We start from the raw sequence: 21,252 nt of genomic DNA, 5'->3' as shown, positions 1-21,252 counted from the left end.
TAAAAATAAATAAATAAAATCTTTAAAAAAACAAAAAAAACCCCCACAGTGTTTGCCCTGCTGTGCTGACCCGCCCAACTGATGCCCCATGAGCAATGAAGCATAGGCCTGGGACACAGCGGGAGGTGGTGCAAAAATTAGTCCTGATGTCTTTGTTATGTCTTAAAAGTCTTGTAAATTATGCACCCGAAGACTGTAGTCAGTGCTTTTATTTATTATTAAAATAGTTTCTACCACGAAATGTGTCATCACAAAACACAAAAACATGAATCTAATTACATGTGTAGTTTAAAGAAGAACAAAACAAACACTCGTGTGCCCAGCACCCAGCTCAGGGGGGAGAACTCTACCAGGCCTCCCCGCTCCCCCACTGCAGCCCTCTCGGGTGGGGACTGCCATCCTGCACGCTGCCTCAGTCATGCCATTGCTGCCCCGCCCCCCCCCCCCCCCCCCCCCGCCCGCCAAGTGTCACCACAGAGACACATCTGCAAACAATTTATGGTTAATTTAGTCTGTCCCTAAGCCCTTCACACCTGGGATTATTCTGCATGTCATCTACTGTGATTTGCTTTTTTTGGTGCAACACAGTTTTGGAGCTCTGTCTACATCCCTGCATTCAGTCTGGTCATTTTCATGGCTGCACGGACGCCCGTGGATGGAGGTGGCACAGTGCTGCCGCAGGCTGGGTTGGTGTTCGGCGGCTTGCTGGCCTGCTAGGAACCATCTCCAGAGTCTGTGTCTGAAGGAGGGGTTGCTGGCTTGGCGGCTGTGAATGTAGTCACTTGACAAGATCATGTCAAACTCTTTTCCAAACTGGCACCCGTTTAGCTCCTTACACACTCGCACCAGCAGAGCTGGGAGCGCCTGCCGATGCTTGGTCTTGCTAGACTCTGGGTTTTGCCAATCTGGTGGGCATGGGGTGGCATTTCATTGTGGTTTTATCTGTTTATTATAAAATAATGTTTCTCCCTCCAATCAAATGGTGTCATGACATTGTCCCCAACCATCCATGACTTCTACTTGCATTCTGAGTAACGACCAAAGTGCCGACCACATCTTAGACTGCCACTGTCTGTCCCCAACCCCCACCTCCTCCGCCACATCTTTTACTCTCCACTTCCTTCACTCTGCTCCAGCCACCTGGCCTCTGACACCCGAATCCACCCCAGGGCCTTTGCACTTACTATTCCCTGGCCTGGAAAGACCTGTCTCTCTGTGTGGCTCACTCCCTTGCTTCCTTTGAGACTGTGCTTAGTGCCACCTCCTTAGATGGCCTCCCTCAGACTCCATTTCAAATAGGACCCCTGCCCTAGCCTCTGTCTGCCCCACCTGGCTTCATTTTGCCTTATAACATTTTATTTTTCTTTGGGGGCCACCTATCGCTTATATTCCATTCTACATTTTCCTTTTAACTTTTGTTGCCCCCACCACTTTCCTTGAGGGCAGGGATGAGTATCTCATGGCCTTGAACCGAGCTTGGCATGTAGGAAGTGGACAGCTACAGTTGTTTCGCAGGGGAATTAAATATTCAGGTAACATGGGTGCTCCGGAAAGACACAATAATGTTATCCTGAACCAGTGCATGGCATCTAAATATTCTATGTTCCATGCACTCAGGTTGAGAGTTAAGAAAAACAAGTGACATTTGGGGCATCAGCACCGGCCCATGTGACAACAGGCTTGAGGCTCTCAAGTCCCACTTTGTAGAGGTGACTGAGTCCCCACTATAATGGGAAGCAACGTGGCTCCTCAGGGGGCAGGACCCCTTTGCCCTGCAGAGCATGGGCAGGTTTGGTGCTGGGCTTGGAGTCCGAACCACGGCTGGGAGGCTGCCCAGGTGAGAGGAACACAGAGGTGCCCGCAGGGTCTGGATGTAGACACCTGGAGGCCAGGAGGGCTCTCCCAACCCTCTCAGCCACTCAGCCCACTTGTTGCGTGCCAGAAATTTATGGAGACTTTAACAAAACCAAGAAGAGACTGGGATGGGGACAGGAAGGGAGCTGGGGAGGGGTTGATGTTTTATTGACTTCCCCTTAATTGCTGTAATTAAAAACATGTAAAGAATCTTTTTGTAATGACTTTGCTATTATCAGTAGTTGTTAGCACAGCTGTCTTATTCATTTCTCATTAGAACCCAATTCACAGACTCTCTTTGGGGAGGGGGTTGGGGGGTAGGATCCCTGGAGAGAGCTGCTAGGGTAGCAGGTATTGGCGCTGGCTGCTTGCCATCCCAGGACAAAACCCTCCTGCCCGGGGAGGCGGAAACTGCCAAGGATAGACTCAGGGATCTGGAGAAACTGCCGTACCCCACCCAGCCTCAGACTGTGTGACCGTGTAAGAGAGACAGATGGACAGACAGACAGATGCAGGAGACTGGAGGGCACACAGTTGGGAGAGGCCCATGACTGGGATAGGGTGAGTGAGGTAAAAGATTTAAGGAGGCACCCACTCTCGTGGTCCTGCAAGTGCACAGTGAGTATTTGAGAGGGAGTGCCTCCTTAAGTTTTGTAACCTCCATGCCTCATTTGTCTCACCCTCACCCTAGTCCTGGATGGCCAAAAGGCAGACCAACCTGGCCATACATATCTGCACACATGCATGCATGCACACTCACAGACACACACACGTGAACACATATGTTCTATCTCACAAATGGGGACAGAGAAGCAGACGAATCCAGATCCACACAGTTGTACACACATGCACGAACCCACAACAGTGTCCCCACACTTGTACATGTGTGTGCGCACACACACATGTGCTGTCTGTCTGGAGGCTGCCCCATAGCTGCCCCGCCCTGCTGGACTCTGGGCACCAGCTAAATGAGGCTCTGAGGGAGTCCTCCCGCCCTCTGACAGCACCCTGGTCTGCCACTGCAAGTCAGCTCGTTCCCACTCTTTGGAGTAAGTCGAGTTGCCTTTAGTGCTGATTTATGGGGACAAGTTGTCCTCCACTTCTGATTATGCTTGTTTTCCATAATTATTATAAACGCTCTTTGTCTCACTTGAGGATTCCTACTGGGTTTCTCTCCCCCACTTCTCTCCAAGGACTGCAGCAAGCTCTCTCTCGCACGAAGTTGGAGGCCAGCCCCTGTGGGCTCTGGAGCAGTGGGCACCCTTGCACCTCTCCCCCTAAAATGCCCAGCATGAAACAGCCCGAGTGGAGCTCATTTTCTGCACACAGCAGCTACTTTAGGACCGGGGGCAGGACCGGGAAGGGGAGGCTGAGTCACAGGGGAGGGTGTGACGTGTGCTCTGGGGTCCGGGCCCTGAGAAGCCCTTGGGTTCTCCTGAAGCTGCCTTCCCCTTTCTGTCTGTTCTTCTGGGCATTGGTGGCACTTGGGAGAATGTTGTTACCCTGAAGGCTCAGCGAGGGCCTCCCACTTTACCCTCTGCCCGCTGGCCCCTCCCAGGAACCCCCACTTGTCATCTCCCCTCTTAGGGTTATGGTGCCCACCCTGAGGCACCTCCCAATGCCCTCTGAGGGTCGGGGGGATACTGCACTGGATTGCTCCAGGCCTGAGCAAGTTGGAGGGTGGGGAAGTTAAGTTTATAAGGGGCCTCAGGATGTCAGGCAAGAGGCTCAGGTTGGCCATTAGGAAGACCCCCTCCAAGGGGGAGGCCAACCCTGGAGGAGACCCTCAAAACAGGTGATGGGACCTCCTTTTAAAACACAAAGCAGCTGGTCCCATTTAAAGAGCCCTAAACTCACAGCCATTGGGTGTGTGTGTCACTTATCAGCCATGTGGCCTCGAGAGCTCCTGCCTCCTCCCCAGGCCTTGGTTGCATCGACTGTAGAATGACAGTACTGGCCTGGGTAAGTGGGGTGGGCCACTATTAGCACCCAGTGAACACAGAGGAGTGCGGCTGGTGGATGCAGATGCTGCAAACCCTCCCCTGCTTCTCGCTGCCCTGCCCCCAGCCACCCTTGTACTCACAGGCCACCTGGACTTCGGTTTGCCTCTGCAGCAGGGCGCCCATCCGGTTACGCACGATGCAGCGGTAGAAGCCAGCATGGGTGCGGTCTAGGCTGGTGATCATGTACCTGGGGACAGATGAGACAACCAGTGAGCAAGCAGGCAGTTGCAGGGATGCACAGGTCAGACTGGGGTCAGAGGGCAGAAGTCGCCACATCACTCTCTTCTGGTATGAAGAGCAACTGGGAGCTCTTGACTCTCTGGCCGTGTCATGGGGTCACAGAAAGGTCCTTATCAAGAGGAGAGTCCCACCCACAGGCAATTTGCTCAGGTGTCCAACAAGAAGCCTAAACTTTCCCAAAGAGGGCAGGTGCTGTGACTGAGCCCTTGACCCTGGCTGTGACCAGGCCTCCCAGCACTATGTTGGGTCTGTTGGAGGCTCCTGTCCTCCCCTTCCTGTGACTCACATGACTGAGAAAGGTGGGGGCATTGTCTTTTGGGCAGGTATGGGACTGTGCTGTGGTAGTAATCAAAATGGATGGAGGCAACAGACACAGGGAAATTTACATGTTTCCCCAAATGCCTTGCATCATACCATCCTTAAAATTACAGACAGCTCCACTGCGGCTGTGTGGGGGGGAAAGCAGAGCCTTCTGAGCAGGGCAGCTGGGCCTTCTGTGCTCGGGACCCTGGGCCAGGACGTATGAATCTGAGGAGGCCCCTTGGGAGCTCATGCCGGGAGCATGTGACTGGCCCAAGAAGCAGCAGAGTCTGGTGTGGGGGGAAAGGCAGCCGAGGAGCAGGAGTGTGGGGAGCTCGCCTGGCTGAGAAGCAGGGAGGAGGCCAGGCTGGGTCCGTGAGAGGAGCGTCTGGCACTGAGACATGGGCGCGCGAGGCTCTCTGGGATGGAGGCGCTAGTTCCACTGGCACCTCCTCTGGGACCACCTTTCCTACCCTCGGGGGATGAATAGCCCAGCGCAGATGTCAGTGAATTGAGGGGTTTGTGCCTCAGTGAATTGAGGGGCTTGTGCCTAGGCTATATCCCCCATCCTTGGGTGCCCTAGGGCTTACCCAGCTGACTTGCTGGATAAACTCACCGCCACCCGCCTTTAGGCTATGGGAACTCTGGGACAGAGTGACCTTATTCCCAGGAGTAGCTAAGTCTACTTGTATTTGAATTCCAGCTGGGGCCCATCATCATCATCATCATCATCATCATCATCATCCACACCATCATCATCCCCATCATTGTCATTCCCATCATCATCTCACAATGATGACGCTGTATTAAGTGATTTTCACACATTTCCACATTCCACAGAGCAGTTCCTGGATGAGTGGCTATCAGGGGCCAGTAACACTTAAAGAAATAGGGGTTGACATAGATTGTCCACTTTTTATTTTGCCAAGTAAGATCATTAAAACCAGCCAACCAAAAAGCAAACAGACCAAAAAAAAATTTTGAGGATCAAATCGAGAGAGAGAGAAAGTGCCAGGCAGGGAGAGAAAAATAGAAATGGTCAGCATTTTACATAAAGGACATTTTTGAGACCACGAGAAAGAAATGTAATCTCAGCATAAAAGCCATTTGAGCAAATTTTAAACAAGTTTTCTGCAAAGTTCACTACACTAGCTTCGGTTTCCTCATTTTGTGTGGACAGGTGCAAATGGTCGTGCGTCTGCATTTGAGAGCCTTTCATTTCATCTCCATGCCAGTCCTGTGGGGGCTGCCCTCACTTCAGAGGTGAGGAAACTGAGGTTCACACATGTCCCCTCAGCGACCTGTGGCGGTACAGGTAGCGGGAGGCAGGGCCAGGGTCCCACAGAGCCTTTCTGACTCCAAGCCCAGCTGCTAACCAGCCCCACTTTCTGCCCCAGGACAGAGCCCCAGCTCACTCTGGCTTCCAAGCATTCTCCAGAACCTTCTGGCCTTCCAAGCCTCTTATCTCTGCCACCAGCTGTAGCTCTTATCTGTCTGTCCTTACTGTATACGGCGTGGTGATGGGGAGATAGCGGGCGCCCCAGCTCTGGCAAGCTTCTGGTTCTCCCCAAACCCACCCGCACACTCATCAGGGCTCTGGCTCGTCTCTGCCCCCATCTCTCCTGCAGGGCAGGGAAGCAGCTTCGGGGAAACTGTTTGGGTCTTGAAAGCGATGGGGTGACCTGATAGGGGAGATGGAGGGAGAGATTGGCTGGAAAAGCTCTCTATCTTTGGAAATGGAACTGGATATTATTCAATAGCACCAGGGAGAGGAAAATGAGCAGAAGTGACCAACAAACTGTCAAAAGAGATGCTCACCCTCTGTCACAATGAAACAAAGCCCAGTCAAAACCTCGCTGACATATGAGTCTGCCAGAGGCTTTCATGTGTGATCGCCCAGGGCTGGCAGGAGCGAGGGAGAGGGGAGGCGTGCCATCAGACAGGCTGCTGGAAGCAGAAACTGATCTAGTCTTTGAACAAAATATGTCAGGTTAAGAATATGCAAGCCTTTTGACCCAGTGGTAGCACTCCTGGGAGCAGGCCTTTTAGATGTACTCGCAAAAATGTGGCAAAAAAAATAAGTGCAAGGATGTTCACTGTAGTGCTGCTGGTAATGGCACAGATAAACAAACAACAACCTTGAGGCAACCTAAGTGACCATCAGAAATAGGCTGGCTCACTGGGTGAGGCCGCAGCCACAGAGGACACAGGAACCCCTGCACGGAATGAGACGAGTGGGTCCCCAGGATGCACGGAGCACGGGGCACGGGGCGGAGGCTGGAGGAGGCAGGTGTTTATGGAAACAAAAGCACGAGGAAGTAATAAACTAAACAATAGCACAGCTGAGTGTCAGGGGCAAGAGCAAACACGTATTCTCAACTCGCTTGCTAAGTTGTTGTTTATCGATACAGGCTACCAAACCCTAGTTTAATGTTTAGGGTCATGCAAATTGACCCAATAAAAGTCATTGGAGTTTGTGAATGAAAAAAAAAGTCAAAGAATAGTGTAAATGATATGACACCATGTGGGTAAGCTGAAAGAGCACAGATTTGTATGCGCATAATCACGCATACCTGGCATGTGTGTCCAATGTTTTCGAGGTGGATCCTGTGGTGTGCATTATCGCTCTTGTGTGAGAGGTACAGGGGGGTGGGGAGGGAGAGGGACTTCTACTTTTGATTTTACGCCTTTCTATGCCAACAGAATTTTCTTTATTGGATGCATGTATTGGTTTTATTAAAAAAATAAAGCTAAAAAATGCACTGCGAGCAGGTAATTTAAGTATACATTACAAAAAAGACACCAGGGACCCATTGGGTCTGGGTTTGTTTGCTGATGTCAGTGATGTGTGGTGAATTTTAAGCTTTAATAAGAGTAGATTTCTGCGGAAGATTCTATGGCCATTCACTTCAGCCAGAACCCCCCAGGCTGACCCTGGGGCTCTGAGGCAGGCCAGTGGGCTGCAGGCCTGCCCCTCCCTGAGGCTGGGCTGGCTCTGGACTTCCCCTTGGTGCCCCCACCCCTGCCCTGGAGTTGGGGGCAGGTGCTGCTTGGACAGGCAGGGCAGGGCACACAGCCTCTGTCTTGCTCCTCCCGCCTCCCTCCCCCAGACGGCCTATTTCTGGCTTGTAGGCAACATTATTTAAAGTAACAGTTCCGTCACTGCCTTTCCCAAGCAGGGAAACCCGCTTCACTCCACCCAAATTGCAGCTCTGGTCCCTGCCTCCCAGGCCAGCGGCAGAGGCAGTTGGCCAACATCTCAGTTTGCTGTAAGCACCCTTGATAATGACAGTCACGGCCATCATTATCCCAGCAGAGCTCCCTCCGGGGCCCTGGGGACACACTCAGCCTGTGGCTGCCAGCCTGGCAAGGACCTGGACCAGCCCGGCCTCTCTGGGCGCAGGGGACGGATGCCATGCCCTGTGCAGCGGCGCACCCCTGACCCAGCCACAGGGGAAACGTGGAGAAAGTGCTGGAGCTTCTGACTCCGAGAGATTTAGACTTGACTTTACACATGCTCTTTCTTAGGCGTGTGGCCTGCCCATGTTCTAGAACCTTGCAAGCCTCAGTTTTCCCATCTGTAAGAGGGGGACAATGAGGGCTGTCTTTGATGTGAACATTACAAGAGGAAGCAAACGTCTGTCAAGTGAGGGACAAGTGTTCGAGTCACCGGTGGGGAGTGCGAGGTGCTGGGATGAGGTGGGGAGGCTCAGGGAGGAAGACCAGGGAGGTGTGGCAGGACCCCTGACCCCCACCCGAGGCGGGGGTCATTAAGAGCTCTGTGCCAAGCATGGTGGGATTGCCTGGCAAGTTCTTTGGCTTCCTCATGGATGTGAAGCCCAATGGTCCCCAGCCACCAACAAAGGATCTGCTGTGGCCCCTGGGTTGCCCAATGCTCCTTACTGATAGAGAGGCCTTGCCTCAGCCCCTCTGCTATGGGTGGAGACCGTGTCCTGCTTCCTCAGGGACACTGGGACAGCAAGGAAATGACAGCTCCCCTCCAAAAGCTATCCCCCTTGGCCCCTTGACCCCAACGAACCTCTCTTCACCAGCCTGACCTCCCAAGCTCCCGGTCATCCCCGTTTATGTGGTCCCTCCAGGGAGGGGGACCCAAGCCTGGATCCTCTGGGGTGAGGAGCAGTGAAGGTGGGCAGGAGGCACAGCCCCCGGCTGACCTGCGGCCTCCTTCTCCATCTCGTGAGGAATGATCCCAGGGGCGTGGCCCCAGGGGCTTATTTGTTAACTTATTATAGGGAATATATTCACAGGATTCGATGTGCAAAGAGCAAAAGAGAAGGTGCATAGCAAACGTCCCTCCCATCCCTGCATCCCTGCTGCATGGTCTATCCCAGCTCCCGACACGCTGTTACTGTAAACCACTGTTACTAGTTTCTTGAGTCTCTCCTCAGAATTTTTCTCTGCAAATTCCTAATCCCCCCACTTTTAGGCAGGAGACAGGGCCTCCTCTCTGAGCTGTTCTGTTTCCTGCTTTGTGCATGTGACAAGATATCTCGGAACTCTCTCTATAACTGCACTTAGAGCTTCCCCAGGCTTCCTGACAGCTGCGGAGGAGCGCGAAATCTCTTGGGCGGAGGAGGCTTTGCTTTCTCCCAGTGATGGTCAGGGGGAGCAGGCAGTGGAGAGAGCCTTGGGGGCTGGGCTGGGCTCGGGCCAAGCTGGGAGGACGAGAAGGCACACCAGGAGTCTGTCCCTCGGCCCGTCACAGGGTGTCCTGGTGTAACCCACACGTCTACACGGTTCTGAGATGGAGAGATGAGCTCTGGGTGAGGGCACTCGACGACAACACAGGGAAGAGCCAGGACAGATAATTGGATTTTTAGAGACAAGAGACAGGCAGGGGAGAAAATCACTGCCTAACAAATGTGGCATCTTCTCCAGCATGGGGAAACACACAATGCCCTTTTTGGTTCGAGTCCTTGAGTGTCACAGCTGATATTTAAAATGATTCTTAGTCATATTAAATAAGATATTTCAATTCCACGAAGCTGTCAGGAGCTGATGCGGACACCAGAAATAATAGGCACACTCTCCTTCTATTGTCCTCGTTAATAAATCAGGTGCCCAGAGATGCACGCAGATGTTCACACGGAGGAAAGGTATATGTGTGCACGCACACTTGGGCACACACATGCACATCTGCGCACACACACATGTGCACACACACATTCCCGCCCATGCATACACTCCTACATGCACCCACATACACAAGCTATAGGTATATGTGCACACTCATGCAATCCATCCCCACACAAACTCACATGCAGTCACGTGTGCATGTGTGCACACCCATCACATTCACACATATACCATGCACACATCCTAACATGTGCACACACACTTGTGCATACTCACACACATGCATGCACATACTCATGCACAGCATGTGGTTATATACACACATGCACATGTGTGCACACCCCCTACATGCATGCACACTTATACAAATACACTCAGTCCACAAGAAACACTCCCAGGGTGAACACATGCTCATGTCACCCTGGGCACACCCAAGTCCACGCTGCCCAGTCCCAGGCACCCCCTTTTTCGCACTGAGGGCATGGGAGGCAGGCACCCGGCTGCCTCACTGAGATGTGCTCAAGAGACACAGGTGGCCAGTCCCAGACCCACACATGCTCCCTGACCCAAAGCACAGTTTCTAGGTTCTAGGTGATCCTCAGGGACAGGGATTTCGAACTACTGACCCCTTGGTCCTGAGGCTTTTCTTTCCAAAAATCCTGTGTTGGGGAGGGAGGCTGGGAGGGGAGGGAGGCGTGACACTGAGGTTCAGGGCAGCAGACCACCCCCCCTTGGGGAGCCCCTTCCCCAGGCTCCCTCAAGGAGGGGCTCTTCTCCTCTAGGGAATAGGGTTCCGGGAGGGAAGGCAGCTGGGCCTCCACATCCCCGGGGGGCCAGCCCGGTCCTCTGTGTGCTGCCTGCAGGTGTCACTGCAGATGGCCAAGGCTGACACAGGCTGCGAGGTCAGTGACAGGCAGCTCAGCTCTGGGGACCCAGGCTTCCCTCCATCTTCCTAAGGCCTTTTGGGCAATGGGAGAGGCAGCAGGCCCAGGCAGGTGCACACCCATGTGTTCCGTGTCCTCAGAAACCTGAGGGCACACCTGCCACGCCCCCACCTGCACTAGGGAGGCAGTAGATGTTGGTGCCCCAGGAACTGGCCCCAGGGGCAGTGAGCAGCTAGAAGTGGGCTCTGTATTGCAGGTTTGCTTCTGCAAAGGATTCTTCAGGAAAGAAGGTAAAACTGTCCAGGGTGATTTAAAGGGAAAAGTGCATGTACCCGGTAATAAATAATAATAATATTGTACCATTGCATAATTAACAAATTATTAGTAGTATAAGAAATGTACTGTTCTAAGGACTTGGACATACATCAACTCGGTTAATCTTCACAGTACTGCAGCGGGCTTGTGCTAATAGAAACCTCGGTTTGCGGGTGAGAAAACAGGCCCAGAGTGATTAAGTAGCTCGCCCAGGTCACACAGCTAATGTGTACCTGGTACGTTGGGACAGTCCAGGCCGCAGAGAAGACGAACCTCGACTGGACACATACCCAACAGTTTGGGGTCTGTCATTCCTGGCACTTGCTTTAAAAAAAGGACAGTTTTGACTGTCCCACTCTCCCCTGATGCACTGACACTCTTGGTGATGGAGGGAACAGGGGTGCTTCTAAGCAGGCGGGGCCCATGGGTTTGGTCTGGAGCACGTCACAAAGAAGCTGTTGCTGAGTGCTGGCCAGTCTAGTCACGGGGAGGACCCAGGAGGAAGGAGCTTGACTGATCAGGAAAACCCTTCAGTGGGACTTTGGTGATGGAAGGGATCGGGGTGGTGTGGTCAGGGGTGGAGGGGCCAGGGGTGGAGGAGTCAGGAGTGGAGGGGTCAGGGGTAGAGGGGTCAGGGACGGAAGGGTCGGGGTGGAGGGGTGAGGAGGTCAGGGGTGGAGGGGTGGAGGGGTGAGGGACAGATTTAAACTGCTGTATGGGACAGTAACTGGCATGTTGACTCCCCCCCCCTCCCCCAACCACCAGCAGCAGTTCAAGGAATCCTGAACTCACAGCAGGTAGGGAGCAGGAGAAAGGGAGAGAGTGAGATGGGGGTGGGAGGAGGGACAGATGGGGGGCGGGGGAAGGAGAAACACAGAAGCAGAGAGGGAGATCGGGGACACAGGAAGCAGAAGCAGCCTGGGGAGGGCTGGCCTGGGAGGACGGTGACGGGAGGTGCATACTCCCTGTGGCCAGGACGGACCGGCCACTCAGGAAAGGTGATTTCTGTTCTCCCACTGGAAGCCATTTCCACCCTGCACTGTAATCCCGTCCCACATCTTTGGCGAGTCTGTCACGTGCACCAGTGGCTTCTGCTAATGGTGCTTTGGGGAAGGAGGGGAGATGCTGTGCTCCCGGCCAGGGGACGGGTGGCCCTCTGAGGAGGCAGCAGCCTCAGGGGTGGGGCTGAGGAAGAACTGAGGTTCAACTCTGGGAGCAGGAGCAGGAGCAGGAGTGGTAGCTGTGAGGTTCAGGAGAGGCACGCGCTGTCCTCTGGAGTCCTTGGAAGGTGGGAGAGGGTCATGGACTCATCCCCTTGCAGACTGGGCATTTGGGTAATACAGAAATGGATGGCTTTGGGAGGTGGGGGACTTGGGCAGAGTGGGTGCCCCCCACCTGGAGGCCTGCAGGGTAGAGGGTGCTACCACAGTGAGCAGGAGAGGAGCCCTGACAGAGGACTGGGGATGGGGGCTGAAGTGACCCTGGGTCACAGGTGTCAGGTCTATGTGCTTGTTTCTGTACACCACGCAGGGGTGGGGCTGGGGATGCCCGCTCGTGGTGCAGGTGAGCAGCTGGGACTCACTCCCATCCACAGGTGTCTGTCTGTAGCACTTGCAGCATGCAGGGAATGGCTGTGCACAGGGCTCCTGACGAACCCTGCCTCAAGGAAGTGGGAGGTTCCCCGCCAGCCTCCCTCTCCTGCTGTACCACCTTCTGGCAGTTTCTGCCCCCCAGCCCGCTGGGCACCTGTCTGCTCTGAGGCACCTGTCTGCCTGCTCCCAGGATGTCCCTCTGAGGGAGACTTCTCAAACCTCCCCTGAGCCACTCTGGGGTTCTTTCTTGCCAGACCTGGTACATCTGTCACAACCTAATGTCCTAATGTCAATGCACTTGTGCATGTCTCCACGAAGCCATGTCCTGTATTCTGTCGCATGGCCCCAAGTGCCACGCCTAGAACAACACATGCTCGATGAGCACTCTCTGGGTGATGAGTGGAATGGCTGGTGGGGGAGGCCAAACACTGCCCCCACCCAGAGCTGTCCACGTCCCTTTTCCCAAAGCCTGTGAACATGTCACAGGGCAGGAAGGTTGGGTTGTGTCCTCCCAGAACGTATGCTGACATCCTAACCCACAGGACCGGTGAACGGGACCTTATTTGGAAATAGGGTCTTAGCAGGTGTAATCGAGTTAAGATGAGGTCAGTAGAGCAGGCCTTATGAAAAGAGACAGATGTCCTTATAAGAAGAGACATGATGACACAGACATGGAGAAGGCCATGTGACGGAGATTGAGGTGATGTTGCCACAAACCAGAAACGCCAAGGGTTGCCAACAACAGCAGAAGCTAGAAGAAAGGCACAGAATGCATTTCCCTGGGGGCCCGGTCGACACCTTGACTTTGGACTTCTGGCCTCCAGAGCTGGGAGGGAGTATATGTCTGTTGTTTTAAGCCACCAGTTTATGGTGTAGAGACTCTGCAGCTGTGATTAAGGTAAGGACCTTGAATGAGGAGACTAATCCTGGTGGACCCCTGTGATCCCAAGGGCCCCTTGAAGAGGGAGGCAGCAGAGTCAGAGTGAGAGGAGGTGTGGAGAGAGAAGCAGAGGTGCAGGGGTGCAGGGGTGTGGGGCCACGAGCCAAGGAGTGGAGTTGGCCTCTAGAAGCTGGAAAAGGCAAGGAAATGCCTTCTCCCCGAGAGCCTCCAGAAGGAGCACTGCCCAGCCGACACCTTGATTTCCAGACTGACCCCTAGCACTGGGAGAGAAACACTTGCCTTGTTTTAAGTCACTAAGTGTGTGGTTACTTGTTACGGGGGCTGTAAGAAACACATACTGCCAGGTTTCCTCCAGGCTGGGGATGAAGCCAGGGCCAGGGAGAGACTCTCTGACCACGTGGGAGGGCGAGTACTCGCAGCATGAGTACTGTAATCACAGCATGGGTGATGAGGGTGGACGCTGTGCATCGCCCACAGACCCTTCAGAAGCAGGTAGCCTGGGGCGGAGTTGAGCTAGATGCAGAACTGCCTGAAGGAGGCTGCTCAGCCCAGACGCAGCTGTGGGCTTGTCTGAGCACTGTCAGATGAATGGTAGGTTTCAGAAGTGGGGGCCTCCCTGCCCGGCCTTCCGGGGCTGCCCCTGAGCCTGGTGTGTGGCCCTGAGCTTCCCTGATCCCCCGGGAGAACTGGAATGCTCTGAGAACTGGATTGATCCTGGAGTCTGTGGTCAATGGGAGGGACAGCAATGTTACTGAGCTGGGGGCGGGTAACACTGTGACAGCCTGGCTTCTTGGGCAGGGGAGGGCGTCTGTCTGTTCTGTGACCTTCTGGACAGATGAATCGCTGTCAGTGAGCAGGGAAGAGACCTTGAGTAAGGATTTCCATCAGCAGAGTGGTTCCCCCAGACTCTGGGTGAGTAGGCAGATGGGGAAGGAGGGAGGCCTAGGAGGAAGCTGAGGCGCCTGAGATGGGCGGGTAGGACTGTCAGGGCTGGGACCGTCCCTCCAATAATAATAATGCTGGTCTTGCGTTCAGAGCAAACACTTGAAATACATTAGCTGGCTCCACCCCCCCATTTACTGCGGGGGAAGGGCTCCTACCCATTTTATAGGGGACCTGGGCTCAGAAAGGTTAAGCACGTTGCCTGAGGTTGTGCAGCTCAAGGACAGCAACGTGAGGTTTGATTTCAGGCCCATTTGACCCCAAGCGTGTCCCTACCCGATGCATGCCCCCTGATCTGTCCCGGGGTCCTCGGTCTGCTCAGCGGGCGGTTCTCTCCCATCCCACAGGGAGATGCTTCAGGAGGGCTGCCCAGTCCTTCCCCTGACCCAGGAGCCCCGCTCCGGGACGACAATGATGAGCTCTGAGGATCATTCGGAAAAGGGGAGAGTGACGTGGGACATGACATTTATTGCTGGGAACCAAAAAGACCAAAGACACATGGAAGGCAAGATCTGTCCAGGGTGCAAGGAGTTAAAACCTGAGGCCGTTTAGGTTTGGATTTTTAAAAAAATGACTGAGAAAGAAGAAATCCTGAGGGTTGAGGCGGGCAATGTGGTTACTTAAAAAAAGAAAAGAAAAAAAGAAAGAATGGAAAGGCCAGAAAACGGGCTTTCTCTCGTTTTGCTTACAAGGATGTTCTGGAATCTCCCCCACGGCTTCCTGCTTCCTCCACCTCTCGGGGAGCAAAGGGGGCTCCTTTGCCTTGTCTCCCCATACCTTCCTGAGATGCCCCAGGCTCCTTTGCATGCTGAGGTGGATCAGAAAGCAAGCAAATTAAAACAAACCCCTAAAGAGGTTCCGTGGAAATCTGGCCTCAAGGAACCTAGTGGCTTGTGCTCTGTGGCCTAATCATGATGGTGGTGGGGAGGGGAGGGGGGTGGAGGCCGTGCAGCCTAATCTGTCTGCTTTCTCCAGGCCCGCCCCCATCTGCCAGGTGTCCAGGGGAGAGGCTGCTTCTAAAGACCTCCCAGCCCTGGTGGCCAGAGAGCAGTCTCCTAATTAGACCTGCCTAGGAAGAAGGAGGGCTGTCTAGGGTTTCTTGATGCCAGAGGCCCCACTTATTTGGGGGAAGCGGGGGACCAGGGCCACGCCTTAAGGTGACAGACTTGGAGCTGATGAGACTGGGGAGGGTGTGCGTGGAGGGGGAGGTGTGGAGGTGTGGAGGTGTTGGAGGAGGGCTGTTGGAGGCTGGGGGGATGCAGAAGACAGAAGGGGCTTTAGGAGAAGGTGCTGTCCAAGGTAGGACACGTGGGTGAGTCAGGGTGCCAGGCATGACGAACAGGCATCACAGGCAGAACTGAGACTGGGAGTCACTCAGTGTGCTCTGGCCAGGGCAGAGGATGGCTTCATGGCTGGCACCGGTCCCCACAGGGCCCGTGGGCAGGGCTGAAGTGTTCGGGCTTTTTCTTAAGGACAACAAGAACCTGTTGAGGGAGCAGGTAGGGGTGTAAACGGGCGCTGGCCGACTCCAGCCCATGTTACGCCCGAATCTCCGTCCCACCCTGTCATACCGCAAGGTGTACTAAGAATAGGTTTTATAGTTCCAAATTGTTAAACAAAATCAAAAGAAGAGCAATGTTTCATGACAGGTGAAAACTATGAAATTCAAATTCCCGCCTCCATAAATAAAGCTTTAATTGGAACGCAGCCAGCTCACTCCCTGATGCACTGACTTTGGCCGCTCTCACTCTGTAACCTCAGGGCTGAAAAGTTGCAACAGATTGTATGGCTCGCGAAGCCTAATCATCACTGCCTGGCCCTTTCTGGAGAATGTTTGCCAACCCTTGGTGTAAAATAAGCAGATGTGCGCTGTTTCAGAGATGGCTGTGATTACAGGGCAGAGAGCGAGGTGGAGGGGGTCAAGGCCAGGTGGCTGGAGGCCATTCTGGTCTTTGCCACGAACCAGGGGAGTGATGACGGGGCTGACCAAGTCAAGTGCTCCACCAAGTCTGACCAGAGTCTGCCTGCAGTCCCAAAGAACTAGTATCTTTTAGGACATTGCTTTGGCCTCAGGTTTACTTCAATCCTAGCTGCCTACTTACTCAGCATGCAACCTTAGGAAGGGCTGGACCTCATTAAGCCTCGGGCACTCCATCTGTACAATGGGTACAATAAGGGCAGTGCCTTATAGAAAATACAAGTCCAGGCAGTTTGGGGCTGAGGTTTTTGTTCCAACACAATTGATATATTAGAGGGCAATCTGAGCCTTACTCAAATTTTGTGTTTGCTCGTGCGTGATTTTGTCCACAAGAAACACTAGGGCGCCCTGGCTGGCGTAGCTCAGTGGACTGAGCATGGGCTGCGAATCAAAGTGTCGCAGGTTTGATTCCCAGCCAGGGCACATGCCTGGGTTGCAGGCCACGGCCCCCAGCAACCACACATTGATGTCTCTCTCTCTCTTTCTCCCTCCTGTCCCTCTCTAAAAATAAATAACTCTTAAAAAAAAAGAAACACTAGGGAAACGTGGACGAACACACACAGTGGAAAGGAGCCGCAGTGACACGCCCCCTAACCCCAGGTCTCCGCAGCTCCCTGAGCAGGAAACGAGCTCACCTGGGCACCCCTGGTCTGCCATCTCGCCCGATTCCAGACTTCCTTCCTTCCGTGTCACGACAACTCACAGCTGCAACCCTCCCATGCCCACTCCCTCCAGCAAATTCCAGGCCTTTCCCCAGGCCTAGCCCCGTATTTACTGTAGTGTTTATGCATTTCTGAACCACTGGATATGCGCGGAACCGTGTGAGCATCTTTATTAAGTGTCTCTGATGAAGTTTTTGACTGTTGTTCCCTCACCCCATTTCCCCCATTAGCTGTGTGGTTTTTATTGTGCAATTTTGCATAGTGTGGTGATTTTTACAAATGCTTAAATCGTGTATTATAGCAGAACAGACGGCGAAGTGCTTAGCACGGTGCCTGACATTCAGTAAGCCCTCAATAAACGTGACCTTACGTGATTACTCCTCCTCCTGATAATTCAACTCGGACTGGAGTGCCTACAGCCCATCAGGCAGTGTATGAGACTCTGGGTGTCGGCAGTAATAAGAACAACAACAGAGAGAGCATGCCCGTGGTCTCCCTGGCACCGCACAGTCGTCAGCTCCTTGTGTTCAGATGGCAATGTTATTCTTCTTAGAAACGCCCTGTCCCCAGGTCCCCTCCCAGGCTACTCACTTCCCTTTGCTCCCCTGGACAATATGCTACTCAGGAGGCTGCAGGGAAGAGTTCAACAGCGGCCCCTTGGCGTCTCTGAATTGCAGGGAACAGAAGGGAACAAAGACTTGCTCATCTGTGAGCAGGAGTGACTTTGTCATGGCCCCGTTAGTTACCACAAAGGATAATGGCTAATTAATACTAAGGAGGGTGGGGTGGATGAGCATGGGAAGCATCTACTTGGTGGGGGGGTAGTGGTGGTGTGAGTGGCAGTGTGAACCCTGCCAAGCTCTGTCCAGCCAGCCTGAGCATCCTGCCCGGCTGAGCCCTGCCCCCTGGTCTTCACTGGGCTCCCGACTTCCCCAGGCCAGATGTTTGTGGGATTAATGAATGTTGATAAGGCTGGAGGAGGCACCGGTCTCTCTGGGGCTTCCCCCAGCTTGCCAGGGCAGGTCAGGCCAAGGGAAGCTGGGAATCTTGCAGCACCTGCCATCTTGCAGCACCTGCTGTTGGCAGCCCTGGCAGGGGAGGGTGGGGGTATGTGGGGAGGTGCCCATGCCCTTCCCCGGGCAGACCCGATTCAAGGTCAGAGCCGATGCTCTTTCTCATTACCTGCATTTCTCCTGTCGGAGTCCAAGGCTCAGCTGCCCAGACAGGGAAGCCGTGTGCTCCCCGAGCCCTCCCCTAGCTCCCAGCTTTGGGCTGTATCTCCCTTTGGGAGAGTCCTGGCTGCCCTTCCACCAAGGTGAGAAACACACACCAACAACTACTCATGTCCAGTGTGGTGCTGGGGGCTTTGGGGGCAAACGTGACCCAACACTGTTCCCCCCTTGAGAAACGTATGAATGGTCTAGCAGAAACATCATGCTTTCATAGAGCAGTAAAACTGCCTGCTCACCCTAACATCCATGTCCATTATCCACATCCAAATCCATGTCTGTACCCCCATACAGGGGTCGGCAGGGATGGCTAGCTTTAATTCGACCAGAAAGGATATGAAGCCAATGAGAACACAATATCTGTCATGCAGGTTTCACTGAATTTTCTAAAGGACATTTTTAATACCAAAGGAGTACAAGGGATGGAAAGTCTTATATATCGAATGAATCTGGCTTTATGAGAACCCTTCATGTCCCCCTGGTTTTTGTCACTTCACAGCACGCCTGGCAGAACTCCACCCAGACCTTCCTTCACTGCCCGGCCCCAGTGTCTGAGGTCCCCCTGCAGGTGCAGAGCTTCCCTGCTGGGCCCGTTCCCAGTCCTTCAGCTGCCTGTGTTCCCATCCCCCTCGGCGGCTGACCCTCTGCCTCCTGCAGCGCGGTGCTCAGCAAGCCTGGGCAGGCGGAGCTCTTGCACAGCTCCAAAACACCCTGCTACAGCACAGCGCCCAGGGGCGCCAACTCACATCACCCTGCTAAGCTCTGCCTAAGTAGCTCTGAGCTAAGGGAGGGTGGGCGCAGGTGGAGAAGGGGGGTTACTGACTGTCTGTGTATTTTACTTGCTGTGTGACCTTGAGTGAGTTGCCTAATTTCTCTGTGCCTCCACTTCCTCATCTATAAAATAGGGGTGATATAGTAACAATAACGTATCGGTCAGGCACTCTTCTAAGCACTTTAATCATATGACAGATAATTCAGTTATTCCTCATTAACTACTCTGCAAGGTCAGATTAATTTTATCTAAATTTGGTAGATAAAAAATATGAGGAAATGAAGACACAGAAAGGCCCAGTAACTTGCCCAAGATCACACAGCCAGTAGGTGGCCGAGCCCCAAGAGGCTGCCTCTAGATTTCGTGCTGGCCACAACCACTCGGTAGTCCCTGCTGGAAGGCACTCTGGAGGCTGGGCCTGGTGTGAGGCATGGGGTGAACGCTCCCGAGGAGCTGGCTGGCCCTGGGACCACTGACGTTATTGCTATTCACTTAGTCATCTGTCCTGGGAGACCGGACCCTGCCCTCAGTCCCTCCTACCAGGCCCAGCGCCCACACAAGCCCTTCCCAGCGGGCCGCCCCAGGGGCAGAGCCTGAGCCGTGGCTACCACGACATCCAGTGTCACTGTGACAGTGGCTGCCCTGGGCTCCAGGGCCCGGAGCCAAGTCCCCGCTCTGCCTTCCGCACATCTGCTCGGCCCCTGGGGAGCTGGCCCCAGACATGACTCCACTGGCCCTACCTTTCTGGCTTCGTCTGGCATGACTCACCTCCGACCTCTGCTCGTTCTCTTTGGGTTTCAAAGTCACATTCAGAGTTGACTTAGGGGGCACTTGGTGGGGGACCCAGGCCAGAACGGCGTTAACGAGGCCCTGGGGACGCACCGGTGAGCCACCATCTGTAAAAGGTGACCTGGGCGAATGCCAGGCCGGGACACTGAGGCGCATGGCCCTGACATTTTACAGCGACTCCAGTCAGGATGTGGGGTCTGCTCTGGCCCTGCCCCCAAGTCTGGGCTGGCCTCGTGACTTGTTTTCACTGAGAGAAGGTGGTGGAACATTCTTGAGCCTAGGACCCAAGAGCCTTGCAGCTTTTATGCTCACTCCCCCAGACCCTTGCCTGGAGACCGGCATCCAGGAAGGACAGTGAACCACAGGAGGAAGGAGGCCCGGCACCGCAGCCGTCCCGGCCCAGCCCAGCCCCAGCTGACTGCCAGGCCAGTGCAGCTTTGTGGGAGGCCCAGGAGAGATGCGCAAGGAAGTAGTGAACCATGGTTGTTGAAGCCATGAAAGCTTGGGGGGGTTTTCTGGGCAGCAACAGCTAACTGCCCAGAGGCTGTGGCTGGGGCCAGGCTGCGCCTGCTCCTTCGGGCTGGGCCCAACACTCTGTGTGTTCCCTCGGGGTTCAGGGTCAAGGAGAGGCTGCAGTGGCTGAAGCTTCCTGATGTGCTGTGGGTTTACTGCCAGGGTCTGTGCTGTCTCTTTTGGGGGGGGGGATTGCCTTTCGGGATTAAATTCCTCATTCTGCAGGACGAATGGCCTGTCCCTTCCCTAAGCCCTCCCTCTGGGAGCCCCCACCTGCTCCTCACACCGAGCTGAGAACTGGCCAGCATCTGCCAACACCCCCCACCCCACCTCACCCACCGGGGCTGCCAGTGGGAGCTGAAACCTGTGCTCCCAACCCCTGCCCACTCCTCCAAGCCCACTCCCAGGAGGCTCTGTGCCTCGGGGGCTTGGGCAGCTGGCTGGGAGCAAGCCTCTCCCCTGGCTGGGTGGAAACTCAGTCACAGACGCCCTGGTGCCCCATTAGTCAGAGAGCAGAAAAGGGGGCTGGGGCAGAGACTCCTCTATGGGGGACGAAGACACAGGGAGAGGCCATCTGAACCTTCCCACATGGAGAAATGCTGTGAATGGGTTTGGGTGGGGAGGCGGAGTCAAGCACGGAGCAGCCCCAGGAAGCAGGGTCATTACCAACTCCCTAGGCATCTGTCTAGACCTTTTGCCTGCCTGAGCAAGTAACTGAGTCAAGGCCTAATTAGTGTCTGTGTCCTGGCTGAGAGCCAAGGAGGGGGGGATAGGAAGACATGTGGGGGAGGGGAGGAAGAGGGAGATTCCCAGGGGGAGGTGGGATCCCCAGCCCAGCTATATGGGGAGAAAGGATGAAGACCTCATTTCCATATATTGGAATATCCCAGAGAAAAACATACACGCCTCCCCAAGGACCTGGGCCCCACCTGCTGGACCGCCCTAGCCCATTCCTGTGCACTGGTTACCAGGGGTCAAGGCCAAATTCAAATCTGTCAATTTCAGGTGATGTATAATCAAACCATCCCTAATATGCTAAGTTTCTTTGGGGTTGAAATGGAGAGCCTCAGTTCATCAGGGAAGAGCTTTCCTTCATTAAAGGTGGCAGCCAGGCAGGACTTCATCTGTGTGCTCTACTTTGCACTCTGGGGGTCTGCACGCCACCGGCCCCCAGGGCTGCC

General features: G+C 54.3%; 1 protein-coding gene across 3 annotated transcripts in view; it reads right to left on the bottom strand.

Annotated features, from left to right (window-relative positions):
- The window catches only part of SDK2 (sidekick cell adhesion molecule 2), a 248,104-nt gene that overhangs the window by 99,813 nt on the left and 127,039 nt on the right, over positions 1-21,252 (bottom strand). For 2 of the 3 annotated variants that reach the window (XM_036033413.1, XM_036033414.1), the window contains exon 1: positions 3,938-4,066. In XM_036033413.1, coding sequence (XP_035889306.1) covers positions 3,938-4,040 — 103 coding nt within the window. In that variant the 5' untranslated portion in view covers positions 4,041-4,066. Of the gene's footprint in view, positions 1-3,937; positions 4,067-21,252 lie in introns of those variants that run through there. The other variant, XM_028521407.2, reaches the window with a different exon arrangement.

Source organism: Phyllostomus discolor, chromosome 8 (assembly GCF_004126475.2).
Source record: "Phyllostomus discolor isolate MPI-MPIP mPhyDis1 chromosome 8, mPhyDis1.pri.v3, whole genome shotgun sequence".
Taxonomy (NCBI): domain Eukaryota; kingdom Metazoa; phylum Chordata; class Mammalia; order Chiroptera; family Phyllostomidae; genus Phyllostomus; species Phyllostomus discolor.
Note: the sequence above shows the minus strand (reverse complement) of the source record. Positions and strands in the feature narration are given on the sequence as shown.